Source organism: Abramis brama (genome assembly GCF_963993115.1).
Source record: "Abramis brama genome assembly, chromosome: 11".
Taxonomy (NCBI): Eukaryota; Metazoa; Chordata; class Actinopteri; order Cypriniformes; family Leuciscidae; genus Abramis; species Abramis brama.
In genome coordinates, this window is record NC_139973.1 from 39,251,653 (window position 1) to 39,268,506 (window position 16,854).

General features: G+C 36.6%; 1 protein-coding gene across 5 annotated transcripts in view; it reads right to left on the reverse strand.

Moving 5' to 3' along the window:
* quob (quattro b) overlaps positions 1–16,854 on the reverse strand; it is a 55,797-nt gene that overhangs the window by 3,190 nt on the left and 35,753 nt on the right. For 3 of the 5 annotated variants that reach the window (XM_084127920.1, XM_084127917.1, XM_084127918.1), the window contains exons 16-19: positions 13,508–13,597; positions 12,066–12,296; positions 6,150–6,320; positions 5,891–6,068 (exon numbers count right to left, since the gene is read on the reverse strand). In XM_084127920.1, the coding sequence (XP_083984046.1) occupies positions 5,891–6,068; positions 6,150–6,320; positions 12,066–12,296; positions 13,508–13,597 (670 nt within the window). The remainder of the gene's footprint in view (positions 1–5,890; positions 6,069–6,149; positions 6,321–12,065; positions 12,297–13,507; positions 13,598–16,854) is intronic. The other 2 variants (XM_084127921.1, XM_084127919.1) reach the window with 1 other exon arrangement.

Consider the following 16,854-nt stretch of genomic DNA (forward strand, 5'->3'; position numbering starts at 1 on the left):
ATAAGCAGCGGAAAAGAGCTCAATTTATTGCTGAGAGGCGGTTTATGTGTCGCTCTTTGGGTGTGGGCAAAAAATCTGCGGGAATGAGTAAAATTATGCGCGATACGTGCAATCACTCGCCGAAATTCAAGCCCTGTAACACCAACAATATTCATCCGGAGAAGATTTTGGTGAGTGTTAGTGTCAAGCCCTGGTAATTACTAATACATGGGTCATTCCTGCTATAGGATTTTCATGTACCCATAGTAATCTCTCTTTCTCTCACTTCCTTACGACCTCTGAAGGGTCATAGGGCTGGAGCCTATCCCAGTATCCCAGTAAACACACTGGACATGTGGCCAGTCCATCACACGGCTCTCACACACTCACTCAAACATCTACGGGATGTTTTTAACCCCCCAATTCACCTAATCTGCATGTCTTGGATTGTGGGGGAACTACAACAGACTCGAACCATGGACCTTCTGAGCCACCATTCCTCCCATATGTATAAATACAAGTTATGAAGTTATGGTTAAAATATAAAACTCACACCCCCGGTTTCACAGACAAGGCTTAAGCTAGACCCAGACTAACATGCATGTTTGAGCTGTTTTAACTGAAAGCAACTTGCATTGTTTTGTCTCAAGATGCACACCAGCAATGTTTTTTTTTTTTTTTCAAAGGCATGTTTATAAAAGTGACTTAAATGTCCTAACTGAACTAAGGTCTCAGTCTGGCTTAATCTAAACCCCGTCTATCGAACCAGGGGCTCGTTCTTCGTACGTTGCTTATTACATCCGAGATCAAATGACACATCCAAGATGATATCATCGTGCTAATCATGATCCGGCTAATTGGGTTCTTCGAACACACCTGCAGTTTATGATTAGTATCGCTGGATTGAGTTATCTGAGATAACTGCGCGTTCATGCGCTGGTTTAAAAGGGGATATGTATCGATAGTAGAAACATTGATCAGCAATGCTGCTATTGGCTGCTCAGCGTGGCCAAAGAGCGCGCACAGTTTTTCTCCTCAGCAGAGCAAGATAGTCGAAGTTTATTCGGAATTTTAATGTTTAATCAAAACGCCAGGGAACACCTCAAAGTCTGCAAAAGCCAGGAAAGAGGGCTGGCAAAAAGTAGCAGACAATTTAAATCCGTTAGAAGTGGCCATGTTATTTGTTTTTATCACTTATTAGCCTTATTTGTATTTTAATAATTGCATAATTACTTTGTTCATTGTAATGTCAGAGTCACCACACTAGAACATGGGAACAAATAAAAGTGAAGAACAAAAATATTCTACATAATGGTAATTTTTATTTATATTATAGTCTCTTCTCTTCTATAAAAGGCACTGTTAAATAAATGGTTGTCTGTTTATAAAAGCAACCAAGAAAAAGGCTGAGAAAAAAAGAAAGAAAAGATCTTAGTAGCCTACACTGTAAAATATTTTTTGCTGCATTAAATTAAGGCCATATAGTCATTTCAACTGTTAAATCTTGAGTAATGATGAATTGCTTTGACTTGTGAAAGTGAAAACAGATAAACTTATGTTAATGTAAAAATATTTTGCCATGAGTTATTGATCACATGTTTCCCAAGTGTAGTTCATTGTAATGACATTGTGTTTTCCTCTTTTGTGCAATTTTACATAATACACCAACACTTGTATCTGTTCCAAAGAAAGTGGCTGAAATATGTGCAGTAAGTGGACATTTTCTAACTTTCCAAAAGAAAGAAAGTATAAGACTTTATAATGTCCATTTGTTTCCATTGCACTGGACAGTGAATAAACCCTCTCAGATAACTGTCATATGGAGGACCCAGCCTACCTGCAAGTGCATAAATAACTTTACTTAATTTATACATGTATGCTTTATGGCTGCAATATAAGTTGCAGGATTCCACATCTACAGAAAGGCCTACAGAAGAGTCTGCACAGACAGAGGAGACATAGGCCTACAGGTGGGCAGTGTATAGCCAACTTTTCCTTTTTATTTGTTGCATGAGGCATATGTCTAATATCTCTTGTTGCAGGCACTTGACCACTGGCTTTTCTTTACAAAGAACAATTGAAATAAAACTCAAGGAACTAAGCATATTTGTCTTTTATTAAACATTTAATGAAAAGTGTTTTTTTTTTTTTTTGCAGTGTTGTGTAATATGGCACATGCAACAATGTCACAGGCCCTGTCAGGTGTGCAACCCTCAGACTTTGCAGACACTGAAATCTTCCCTTTAGTTAGCCAAAGTTCATTTCATTGTGTGCCCTTGTGCAATGAGCTAGAGCTGCATTGTAACTGGTTTGGGTCAGGGAATGGGGTCATAAAACACCTGTCTGCAGGAACATGTCATAATCACCTATGAAGAAATGCAGTTCTGTTAGGATCAGCATAAGTGTATGTAATACAGTGAGCTTGATATTTAATTGTGGAACTTTCCTTACCACTTTAACTGGGCTGCACATTTACATTGTGAACCCCCTTTCTGTTCACATAATCCCCTTCATTGAGTCCTTGATGGCAGTCTATGGTCTAGCCTATAAGCCTGAGTGACATATATACTGTAATCAGCATGGTCATGATTGCATGATCTTCATAAAAAATTATGATAGCCTTAAAAAAAAAAAAAAAAAAAAAAAACTGCTTAAAAAAAAACTGCTTTACAACATTGGATCTTAAGTGGCTTGGAAATGCCACAAAAAAAAAAAAACTAAAACTGTTTTTTAAACCTAAATCGCCAGGTAAACTCCGAATGACACGACAGACAGCACTTTCCATCAAGTTCTCCACATCTCCAATAGTGTAAAGGAAAGAGCCACTCGCAAATAATCTTAGGGTACAGTTTGTGCTGTAGTTAAAGCCCGACTCCGACAAGTCGAAAATAAATGTGCGTTTCCAACAAATTAATAATGTAAACGACAATCTCATGAGTCACGAGAAAAAAATATATCTCTCAGAAAGTGCACTACCGCGCTTCCCGTATCAGCTGCGTTTAAGAAGCCGTGATCTAATCCTGTTTACATGAAATAAGCCTGCTCCCGAGCAGGTTTAAGCTTGCGCACCTGTTGCTATGACAGCAAGTCCAGGATGAGCTTCGAAGAACCAAACAATCCAAGATCATGCCAAATCGTCAACAATCAAATCCAGCTAACTGAGTTAGCGACGTACGAAGAACGGGCCCCAGGTCACAATGTTTTAAGATATAAATCATCTTAGTTTATTACAATACTAAACAGCAGAAGGTTGCAACAAACCCCTTAAGGTAAGAAAACTCTTGAAAATAATGCAACAAAGAAAATAATGCAACAAAGTTTGTTTCCAGAAGAAAATAGCGTCACAGTCCAGCTTAAGTAAAGGAGAACTCCGGTCAATTTTAACATTGAGCTCATTTTTTTGTACATTTGGAGTGCTGTCAATACAGAGAACAACGACATACCTGTATTTACATCCTGTTTTCGGTCGAAGTCCATAGTAATCGATTGTCGAGTTCACGCACATAGGTTTAGTACCTATGATCACACGCGTGAACTCGACAATCGACTACTATGGACTTCGACCGAAAACAGGATGTAAATACAGGTATGTGTGTGGCTGAATAAACATAATTTTTATTCATATCTTTCACATCTACTGCAGTCAGATTCACCCGTGTTCACTCTGAAGGAATCACTCACATTGGCTGTGCACTTGTAATGACACATCAAGGATGTTAAGAGGCTAAAAGCAGGTTTAAAACTTGCCCCATTGAAGTCAACAGGGTGCAAATTTTAAAAAGAGGATAACACAGTGTAGGCAACACCGATTTTTGTCTTTGTTCTCTGTACTGACAGCACTCCAAATGTACAAAAAAATTAGCTCAATGTTAAAATTGACCGAAGTTCTCCTTTAAGTAAGTTCAGTGATGGTTCATTTTTGTTGTAAAAAAGTTATTGAGTTCATTTATATATATAGCCGCTCTGGAGAAAAAGGCAATGTCATCGTCCAGCTCAGTTCAGTTCTGATATAACGGTGTCAATGCAGGCAGATCAATAATATTGTTGAATTTTAAATGTCCCCAAATAAGCAAGACAAAAGCCAAAGGCGACAGTGCTAAGGAACCAAAACTCCATCAGTGAAAGAATGGAGAAAGAAACACTCAGTTTTGTTTTTTTGTTTTTTCAGTTATGATTCTGGCAGCATTACAGGTCAGAAGTCAGACTGGATCAGAACATTCAGAATATTTATCTTTTAAATTGTCTAAAAAACTGACGACTTGATTTACAGTGAAACTGCTGAAAATGTTTCATTCATACGGTGTTGCATAATAGATTGATTTCCCGCACATCTACAGGGCAAACTATTCGAAGGAAAAATACAGATGCAAAACATCTAAAGGACTATTATCAGGAAATGTGCTTCGAGGCCCGAGGTAAGAGTCATGAATGAATGCAGCTGTGTCTCATTTATCTTTCTCACATTCCTCAATACACTGTACAAGATCACTTCTCAGCAGTTCATGATGCCTGATACACCCAAGAGCATTCACATCACTGCCTCTTAGGTTTAATTTCATAATCATAAATATGAGGTAACAGGAATGTCAGTAATTGCACGTTGCACCAATGAGAATAAGGGCCCTATTTTAACGATCTGAAACGCAAGTGTCAAAGCGCAAAGCGCAAGTGACTTTGTGGGCGGGTCTTAGCGCTGTTGCTAGTTTCCCGGCGGGATAAATGACTCTTGCGCCAGGCGCAAATCTAAAATGGGTTGGTCTGAAGAGCTTCATTATTCATAGGTGTGGTTTGGGCGTAACGTGAAATAAACCAATCAGAGCGTCATCTCACATTCCCTTTAAGAGCAGGCGCGTTTGTTCTAAAGCGGATTCCTATTATAACGGCGGATTTGCCAGACGCGCGCCAGGAGCGGTTCACAGCCGAGGAGAGCAACGCTCTCGTCAGGGAGGTTGGGGATGGAGAAACCCACCCAAATTAACTTCGGTTAAAAAGGCGTATGATAATTTTGGTAAATGTGTAAGCTAGATGTATGCTTTTATAATAAATTGTCTATCTATCTATCTATCTATCTATCTATCTATCTATCTATCTATCTATCTATCTATCTATCTATCGTAATAATGTATGATTTGCAAAAATGAAAACTGCTGCTTCTGTGTAGATGAGAGAATCAAAGTGTATGCGCGTTGTGCACACGCTACATTGATTATGGCCAAGCATGCGCCCTTAAAATAGCATATGAATAACATGCGCAACGCGCCACTGACTTTAAACTATTTTTTCCTGGTTAGTGGCGCAATTGTTTTCTAAACCTGCAAAATAGCATGAAGGAACGTTTGCGCCGGAACACACCTCCTTTTTTGCGCTGAACCGCCCAATGAGCGCAAGTTCATTCCCTAGTTTAGCGACGTGCTTCTGTGGAGGGAAAAACGCGCTTTGCGCGGGTGCAAAATAGGAATGATACATGCGTCGCTGTACAAAGTCAGTTGCGCTGGGTGCAAGATAGGGCCCTAAATCTTAAACACACATCAAATCAAGGTTTTACAGTACTCTAATCCTTTTGCAGATTTAAAGCTCACTTTTAAATGGTTTAGATTTCCAAAAAAGTAATTTTTCAATGGATTGTGGGGAAATGAAAGAGTTCCCAGAGTAAGCAATCACATCTAATCACAGGTAAAAGATTTAATTACTAATTTGTCTTTAAAATTAAGCAGTGTAACACAACCTGAATTCAAATAAAACATAGAGTAATCTCAGATTAGCTTTAAACTCTTCTTAATTTAATTCACACTGTGCCTCATATCCACCATTCATGCTTACCGTATCAATACTATACCAACATTTTTTTAATTTTATAAATATATGCCATTATAATTGTATATATATAGTCTGAACTCATTGTTCTGCTCACCTCTGTTGTGAACGGCTTGTTCCCACAGGATCCTCTCCAGGTCTCTGGTCCAGTTTTCCTTCACTTCTTGACTCTGTGCCTGAAGTACGTACGTGTCCTGCGACTTCCTTCTCCGAAACCAGATCTCAAAGCACAGGCCGCTGTCACCAGAGTTATGGGTCATGCCGATGTCTGAGGTCTGAGAGAGGACGGAAGAGACGTCAAGGTCCGAGACACAAAGAGCTTGACCTGTTCACGGACGGTTCGCGTGGTGGTTTACCTTGAAGGATTGTTTGTAGATGTACGTGTCATTCCCGATGTCAGTTCTGCGTGTCTTGCTGAAGAGTATGAGATCTTGGAAGAGAAAAATGTGACGGTAGCATTTCTTCTTCCTGAAGGTCAACAGGAACTCATCCTGACGGATCAGCTGGCCCTGTTCCTTCAGATTCACCTGCACAACATGAACAGATCAAGACGATATCAATCTCACACGCCTGATCAACGACGCTTTCACATTACTGGAGCAAATCTGACCTCCAGATCGGGCCTACTTTCATACAAATCGACTTACATTACATTCAAGGTATTTTTCGATGTCTATGATATTAAAAAACATGATCAAGTTTGTATCGAGAGACTTCACTATAAACAATACCGGTCAAAAGTTTGAAATAATTACGATTTTAAAAAGTTTTTAAATGTCTCTTCTGCTCACCAAAGCTGCATTTATTAGATCAAAAATACAGTAAAATATAATTTATTCCAGTGATGCAAAGCTGTTCATTTGAACTTTCTATTCATCCTGATTTATCGGTTTCCACAAACATATTAAGCAGCAAAAACTGTTTTCAACATTGATAGTGATAAAATACATTCTTAAAAATTATTTGATAAAAATTGAGCAGCAAATCATCATATCAGAATGATTTCTGAAGGATCATGTGACACTGAAGACTGGAGTAATGATGCTGAAAACTCAGCTTTGATCACAGGAATAAATTACATTTTAACAATATATTCACATAGAAAACAGCTATTTTAACTCTTTCCCCGCCATTGACAGAATTGTCAGGTAATTCAGATTTTCTCAGTTATACAGTAGGGGGCGCTATTACGCATCTTCTGAAAGAGTAGAGAGTCTCCAGATCAAAACACAGGAGAAGAAGATGCAGAAACAAGCGATAAAAGCATTGCTGACGCACATATAAAATAATGCAATCATCAAACATGAAACAGCATACACTCAAAAAAATGATTTTAGCTCTTTGTTCAATTTCATTAATTAAAATGAGCATATACGACACAACCCTTCATAGAAATGATTCCAGCTTCATTTCATTAAATGTAATCAATGTAATGTAAAAAAAATTTGGTTTACCAAATTTTTTTTAATTGAGTCAACATGAATGTTTTTCGTTCGTCTTAACCGGATGTCACTCAAAAAATGAATTTTGGCCTCTTGTTAAAATAATTAATTAAAATAAGCAAAAGTAACACGATTGTTTAATATTGTCACAACTTAATTTAATTGTGTTCAATCAACCTAATTCATTTGTGTGAAAACTACATGAATCGTTGTTGACATCTAACTGGGCAGTGGATCTGTAGTTCCCAGCATGCTTTGCAAGGGACTGCATTAAGAGGGTCAATTTTGGGAAAAAGTGTTATTTTATGTGTTTTTCAGTAAATGGAAAGATGTTGTTAGTTAATATTAGTGTTTAATGTTCAGTTATGTTAGAAACTTAGAGGACTTTCTGTAATGTTTTTGAATCTTGTGGTTACCATTATGCAGAAGAGTGGCGACTGTGTTTAGGCTGTGGGCTCAGGATTACGCTATATGTGCATTAAACCTCGTGTTCAGGCTATGGGCACTCAGTATACACTATGTGTAAACCTCACTCGCAGACCTGCACAAGAAATATTATATTTCTATGTAAAAAATGGTTTTAATTCAATTGAACACTTAGTTTAGTTTAGTTTAGTAGTTTATTTGAACATGTAAATAAAAAAATATATATACAGACATGAATACATATATACAATTAAAATTAAAATAACAGCTAAATAAAGTCATGTACTTCTCAGCACAATCTTCCAAAATTATTGTAAATAATTCAAATTAGAAATTCCCATGTTCAAAAGGAGTAGGAAGAAGTTCATAACAAACTTTTCAGGTCCTACCCCATTTCAACACTAGTAGTTTCTATCATTAGAAGTGGCCGTAGAGTCAAATTAACTGCAGAGGATCTGTTCATTCTTTTGATATATTGCATGTTCAGATATTCATACAAAAAAAAATATATATTCTGGGGGCCATGAAAGTTTTGTGAAAATGATCAAAAATGCTGGTGGTGGCTTGCAACTTTTTATGAAACGCTGGAGGGGAAAGAGTTAATTTGTACTATTTCAGTTACTGTCTTGTTGATCAAATGAATGCCAGAGAACCGCTCGGAAAAAGTTACTTAAAACACAAATCATTTTGAGTGACAGAACTGTAATACTTCAGTGAATGTGTCACAGATGAGATGAGGAGCGATGCCAGCGCCGTCTCTTTCACCTGTATGCGATCCGTTGCAGAATTTGGCAGAAATTTCAAGCCATAAATTTACCTTCTTGAATACGATCATATTTTTGGCAAGTCTCTGCGATGAGGAAAGTGGCCTTCTAAAAAGAGTCTCGGATGACATAAGCGTACAGTAACTTCTCTCTGCGCTGATGTGCAGGTGGAGGGAGTCTAGGCCTGCTAGTTATCTTTTATCCTCTCTACCCACTGAGCTTCTCTTCTTTTTAAAGCATGCGTCTGAAAATAAGTGCATGAAATATGAAGGAGTTTATCGTTCTAATTACAGACAGTGTGTGATGTGGGCAAAACTCGCGTTCACCTCACGCCTGACCTTCCTCTTTTACAAAAATACACTCTTTATTTTAGTCAACATTTAGTTTACACACATTATATATTTGCCTTATTATGCAAAACAACAGATTATGATAGTACGATTTCTGAAGAAATTATGAATAATGTTTGCATGTGCAAAATGCTAAGCTGTTTCTCAGATGTTTTAGTGGATTTTAGTATTGCTATTGTGGTTTATTACTGGCCAAAAGTATCAACGGTTACACTTTATTTTGATGGCCCACTTTAAATATTCTACAGACTATAAGTAACTTTGTAACTACGTCAACTAACTCTCATTAGAGTATTTACACTGTTAGGTTAGGGTTAGTAGAACAAGTAGACAGTATAATGTCTATTGAGGAGCATCAAAATAAAGTGATATTAAGCAGACAGTCCACTAATACTCTAATGAGAGTTAGTTGACATGAAGTTGCAAAGTTACTTATAGTTAGTAGAATGTCTAAAGTGGACCATTGAAATAAAGTGTTCCCGACTTGACGCTCAAGTCTATGATATTCTGGTCTCTAGATATGACTCGGGTCGCTTCTTCAATGCGAGTCTGTGGGATTTTATCATCAAGCAGGTAGAAATCGTAGGTAAAGTAACAAGTAACAACATTTTACACACTGAAGTTTAATGCATAGTCTTTTGTTCCAGTCACTAATCCTCAGTGTGTGCAACAGCAACAATGACGCTTGTCGTAACATGCTTTTCTGATTCCAGCTCTGTAAACTAAAATGGATTTGGGGGTTTTCTGAGATGTTGTAATCTCATCTCTCTCACTCGTGTTATTTTATTATTTATATAGCTTTATAGTATTTATTAATATTTTAATTGAGCTTGTTTTTTTATATTAAACAGCTTTCATGTGCTTTAATTCTTTTGGTTAGTTAATATTTCTATTTAGCTTGAATTTTATAAAGCTAAATTAATTGTAGTTTTAATATTTTTAGTATTTCAGCTTCAACTTATTTCAGTTTGTTGCAACATATCTAATTTTCTTTTTTCTTTTCTTTTTTCTTAAAGGGGTGGTTGAATATGATTTCACTTTTCTAACTTTAGTTAGTGTGTAATGTTGCTGTTTGAGCATAAACAACATCTGCAAAGTTACAACGCTCAAAGTTCAAAGCAAAGGGAGATATTTGCTTTTAAAGAAATCGCTTTTTAAGGACTACAACAAACGGCTGGTAGAGACTACACCACATTCCTCCCGAGTTAGTGACATAACCCAAAAATTTACATAAACCCGCCCCCGGGAACGCAATTTATAGATTATCAAGACAGAATATGCTAATCAATGACTAGAAGATAACTACACATAAGCTACATAAATTCATCAACTAACCATTCAGAAATGTTGTCACTTCTTCTTGAGTCTCTCCATCATTGTCTGACTCCGGTTTGAACATAAAAGGCTAAATGTTTTTGAAATTTTCAGTGAATGTGTGTGTGAGTGCAAGCTGTTGAAGCTCCGCCCCCTGTGCCGGGAGCAGCAGCTCATTTACATTTAAAGGAACAGACACAAAAACGATGCGTTTTTGCTCACCCTCAAAAAGTGACAATTTTAACATGCTATATAAAAATATCTGTGGGGTATTTTGAGCTAAAACTTCACATACACACTCTGGGGACATCAGAGACTTATTTTACGTCTTGTGAAAAGTGCATTATACCACCCCTTTAAATATTTACACTACTGTTCAAATGTTTGAGGTCAGTATGTTTTTTTTTTTTAAAGAAATTAATCATTTTATTCAGTAAGGTGTTACATGTATGATCTGTGTTTCCCCCCTTCATTATGTTTTTGGTTCAGTCCTGTTTCCTAGTGTTCCATGATTGTTCTAATTAGTCATGTCCATCACCTGTGCATTGTCAATCCCCTCATTAGTTATCTTGTTAGTCCCTGTGTATTTATACCTCGTGTTCTCCTTCAGTCTTGGTCCGTTATCGTCAATGGCTGCGTTCCGGTCCAAAATTGTCATGCCCTTCACTCGCTAATTTCCCTCAGTCTCGTTCACTCGGATGTACGTTAGTGATGGGAAGTTCGGATCATTTTACTGGCTCTCATGTTCGATCTCGTTCATCAAAATGAACGAATCTTTTTTCGAGTCATTTCGTTCATTTAAGGGGCTTTAAATATTATACTTTTAACAGGCAAATTCCCCGAACACATTCACCTACGCAATCTTGATCATATTCTGAATTAAGAAATCATTATAATGCAGTCAAAAATAATTTACAGGGAACATAAATAATTACTTTACCTTCCGAGTCTTTCGTTCATTTATCACGTGACAAACGCAATGAACGGATCGTTCATGAACGACTCATCACTAATGTACGTCATTGCATACGTTGGACGAGTGCCCACTACTGGCGGAAACCGCAGCGGGCTGAATTGGAACGTCCTAAGCCCTTGGTCACTTGGAATCAGCTAGTTGATTTATTATTTACATTTTTTTCCCTCTAATAATTTAATTCAGCATCCAAATGTATATAGGTGTATTTGGGTTGTTTTAAATTAAAATATATATATATAATTAATATATCATAGAGTTGTTTCAGACATTCTCTGGTTGTTTGTTGTGGTGGTGATTAGACGAGATATGTGGTGACGTCACAATCGTACTGCATTGTGGGACATATAGGTGCCTGAAGTGTACATATGAAGTAGACTCGCTCCCTCGGTCAAAATCGAGGGAACGAGGGTCTGTCCATATAAACTTCCCTCGTCCACTTCACGAAGTGGAACGCACTTCAAAATGGCGGCAGGGATTCCCCCGAGGGGAAGTGTACCAGGGAAACCAAGTTATTATTTGTAAAAACTTTAGATGTGTTAAAAATGTGTTATTTGGCAAGTGACCATGGTATAAGCGGGTTAAATCCCTTCGAGGTGTCCATTGTCAGGTATTAATGGACTTCGGCGGAGGCAAATAATGCCGCTGCTTCGCTGCGCGTCATGGCAACACACCATTGCCATGAAAAACAGAGCGTTGCTATGGACGCAGGATTCTAACCGTAGAGACGGAACGGACTATTTTCTTTAGCGGAAGCAATACAATCGTTTTTAAATCAATAAACTCCTTTTTAAATCAATATTTTGTGTCAAATTATTGATTTATTTGGTAGGTAGCCATGTAATAAGCGGGATAATGTAGAGCGAGGCGGTTGTTATAGCGAATACAACCCCTTCAGCCTCCGCTTAGCGTCGGGGTCCCGATCAGCCTGTCGGGGTTGTATTCGCTATAACAACCACCTCGCTCTACATTATCCCTTACATAACATCTCTGTGTGACTCACATCACAGTCCTGAATGTCGTCCATGGCGAGCAGATCGTTCCCGTGGCGCAGCTGGAACTGGACGATGTGGAGCGCGGTCTGGATCTCCTGCCGGTGTCGGGCCGCATGCGTGCCGGACTCGGTCTCCCGCAGGAGCTCCTGAAGCAGAAGACTGTACTTACTGATGCGCTGCACGGGCTTCAGCAGGTACGAGGACAGATCCATCGCGTCACACAACAGCTGCTGCTTCTGCTGTTAAACCAGACCATATCACTGTCATGAACAACAGCATCTCAGAGAACTCATCAATAATGGTCCAAAAGAGGACATTTATGTACATCAGTGTTATTGTAGTATCGCTGAGACACTATTATAGTGTTTGCTTATATTTTGAATTCAGTTTTATTTATTTTTATTTTTTTGTTTTTAGTTAAAGTTTTAGTCATTTTGTTGTGTTTTTGTCATTTTTATAAGCCTTTGTGTCAAAAATGTCTATATAGGTTATATATCGTTTTATTTCAGGTTTACTTATTTTAGTGCATCAAGTTTGTTTTTAAATTGCATGAGATAAAAATTGTTAGGTTGACTTTTTTGCAAAGTCAACACCAATTATGTCATTATTATTTGTATCATAATTACCTGACATGATAATTTGCCATGTTGAGTTTGGGTTATAGACGTGTCCTGTCTGGAAAAGTGCACATTTATTACGCAGATGGCGTATTCTGACATGTTATTTTGCCCTAATCATATTTAATGCTTCTCATTCCAAGTACAATCACATTTCTGGCGAATGAAAGCTTCATCAGAATTTTTAGCAGAATGGCAGCAACATTTCTCAATGAGGCCTGTTCCAGTGCGTATGGGCATTACTTTAGCTTTGATCAGATGTGTGAAAAATTGCATTACCATTATGGGAGTGTACAGTAAGATTATGAAAGAGTTTATGTGGTAATATCATATAAACTCTTTCTGTAAACGTTCTATAATTGTGCAACAGAAAGGAGCTTCTACAGGTCCTTCACATACACAGTGTATGCTATAGAGACATGCAAATGCTTACAAATCTTTAGTTTTTTAGTCATAGAATATTGAATTCATAGATTGATTTTACTGTATTTGTAATAAAGGGGTCATGAAATGAGAAATCAAATTTGCCTTGATCTTTTAAGAGGTCTGTGTACCTTCAAAACATCCTTTTTATATATTTTTTGCACATTTTTAGAATTACTGCACATACAGTATATGCGATATCTCAAAATGTGCATAAAAACAGGCTGATGGAAACATAGCGTCACTTTTTCTTACACTGCATACAAGTGCTCATATAGAAGCTATGTTGAAATGTCAGTCTAAATGTAAAACATACATTCAAATTCTGATGAATACTAACGTGTTTGCCTTCAGATATCAAATTTGTGTCACTTATGAAAGAAAAGTGAGTAAACGGAGGAAGGACTCACCTTAAAGAACTCCTTCCCGTGATCGATGAGCATCCTCTCAGAGCGAGGCTTGTTCTTGCTGTATAATGCGTACAGGCCGAAGTTTTCTTTCTGAATTTGAGAGACGAAATGCATACAGGTGAAACTCGAAAAATTTGAATATCGTGCTAAAGTTATAATTTTGATTACACCTTATGAAAACCCCAAATTAGAAAAATAGAATATTACATGAAATCAATCAAAAAAGGATTTTAAACGCAGAAATGTCGGCCCTCTGAAAAATATAATCATGCATATGTATATAGTTATATATACTAAATATATTAGTTTCACCTTTTAATTTGAATTACTGAAATACACAAACTTTTGCACGATATTCAAATTTTTCGAGTTTCACCTGTAGAATCAATGGTTTCACACAGTGGACTTTTTGCATGTTGTGGTAGATTTTTCCCTAAAACTTTCTGGGTCTCGTCTACAAATCGACGTCCCCATTAAATAATAGTCACCTAACTAACTTGTTCCCCTAAACTAGCTTCCTTCCTAAACTAGCTTCCTTCCTAAACTAGCTTCCTAAACTAGCTTCAAAAACTAGCTTCTTAAACTAGCTTCTTAAACTAGCTTCCTAAACTAGCTTCCTTAACTACTAGCTTCCTAAATTAGCTTCCTAAACTAGCTTCATTAACTAGCTTCCTTAACTAGCTTCCTTAACTAGCTTCCTAAACTAGCTTCTTAAACTAGCTTCCTAAACTAGCTTCCTTAACTACTAGCTTCCTAAACTAGCTTCCTAAACTAGCTTTCTTAACTAGCTTCCTAAACTAGCTTCCTAAACTAGCTTTCTTAACTAGCTTCCTAAACTAGCTTCCTAAACTAGCTTCCTAAACTAGCTTCAAAAACTAGCTTCTTAAACTAGCTTCTTAAACTAGCTTCCTAAACTAGCTTCCTTAACTACTAGCTTCCTAAATTAGCTTCCTAAACTAGCTTCATTAACTAGCTTCCTTAACTAGCTTCCTTAACTAGCTTCCTAAACTAGCTTCTTAAACTAGCTTCCTAAACTAGCTTCCTTAACTACTAGCTTCCTAAACTAGCTTCCTAAACTAGCTTTCTTAACTAGCTTCCTAAACTAGCTTCCTAAACTAGCTTTCTTAACTAGCTTCCTAAACTAGCTTCCTAAACTAGCTTTCTTAACTATCTTCCTAGCTTCCTAAACTAGCTTCCTAAACTAGCTTCCTAAACTAGCTTCCTGCGCAGGAATAATCGACAAACAGACTCAAGCAAATGTCCTTTAAATGCTTTAATCACGGCCAGGAGATCTTCCCGAGCAGTTCTCAGGGAATCTCTCCCAAGAAGCAAGGCCGGAGGATCTCAGACAAATTCCATTGCGAATCCCAGGAAGCAAACACAGATACAACAGTTTTTATAGAATCAAGACAACAAATAAGATTATCGTGACTAACATGTCACCATCAATATGACTGGTTCAAAAGCCCCAACCTTTTCCCTCTGTCGTTGGCACAAGCAAACTCTGTTTTTGTGATTACTTATCACCAGGTTTGAGAACTAGTCATCTGTCTAGTTTAATTTCCCCTTTTTGTTATTTATACACACACACACGAACTCAAAGTCATGAGTTTTCCTCCAAAAGACACACATACATTCATTGTGTTTCCGAGTGTTAGTTTTGTTAGGCCTGAAAGGGAAGGAAGGTTAGATGTTAGAAACATGGTTCATTTAATATACAGTTTAAAATTTCCATGACAATGTGCTTTCAGATTCTTTGTGTGAAGACATTAACGTGTCATAAAGGAGATTCCCAGCTAACAGGGAACGTCCTCAGAACTCTGGCTGAGGTTCTGCAAAGGTTAACGTCAATAGAACGTTTGTTCAAAGTTATCTGGTCTTTAATAATGTTCTCAAAATGATAGCACAGAAACATTATGGGATGTTTTTTCTGAAACATTTTTAGTGATGTTTGTCAAACATTTTTTTAAAATGTTTTAAATGTTTCAGAACGTTCAAAAGTAACATTCAAAAGTAACGTTCCCATAATGTTTGCAAAATTGTAAAATGGAATGTTCCCTTAACATTCATATAACCAAGAAAAAACATTTTCAGAACGTCCAGAGAACATTCAGAAATAACGTTTTCATAACTTAATGGCAATGTTGGCCAAACGTTCTTAGAACATATTTCTGTTAGCTTTTCCAAACAAAAACAAAACAAGATATACAGTATAGATATTTTATATTTATAAAAATAAAAATTAGGGTGAATTTTGACAAATGAACACATTTTCCCCTCAAATTCTTATTACTGTAATACATCCAAACATTTCACTTTATTTTTATCTTTTTTGTTGTTGTTGTAACATTTATTATTCCCAATGATAGATGCTGTTGTTATTTAAAGAAGAATTGTTTTTATCTAAAGCAGGAGAAATTAAAGGCTGTATGACAAATTCTATAATGATGCAATTTAAATAACACATTAGTTTTGGTTTTTGCACTACAATAATAAGAATTTGGGGGATGAAATGTTCTTAACTGTCATGAAAAACATGTCACAATCCAAAAAAATATGAATGATCATACAAATATTATGATATCCTAAATATTTAGGCTTAATTTCCTTTATGCAAAATATTATTGATTTATTGGTAACACTTTAGAATACTGTTCCTTCATTAATTAATAATTACACAGGAACAAATGAGTAACGTATTATTAACATTCTAGTAACTTCTATTAACTAACAAGAAACTCTGATTAACAAATTAGTAAGTAATAGCGCTCAGATGAATGTAGTAGTTCATTATTAGCTAATCAATAACTACTATTTTTTTCATACCTCCCAGAGAACTACTATCTACAGGTTCATAATTAACATGAATAATGCATAATTTATAATAAAAGGTAATGGTAACCCACTAGTAATGACTCAAGTATTACTACATCATTTTAAAGGAACTACTAATTATTTGGATCAGTATTCTAAAGTGAAAAACATGATAACTACCTAATATTGACTGAAGTCATTGTAAGCTTTTGAGATTTTTGTAAGATTTTGAATAGCAATTCCTTCCAATGGATTTGGTAACACTTTAGTCATTACTAGTGTGTCCCCATGATCTTCACTTTAGAATACTGATCCAAATAACTAGTAGTTCCTTTAGAAAGATGTAGTAACACTTGATTCATTACTATCCAAAACCTTACAAAAGCCTTAAAAGCTTAGAATGACTTCAGTCAATATTAGGTATTTATCATGATCTTCACTTTAGAATACTGATCCAAATAATTAGTAGTTCTTTTAGAAGGATGTAGTAACACTTGATTCATTACTAATGGGCTACCATTACCTTATATTAA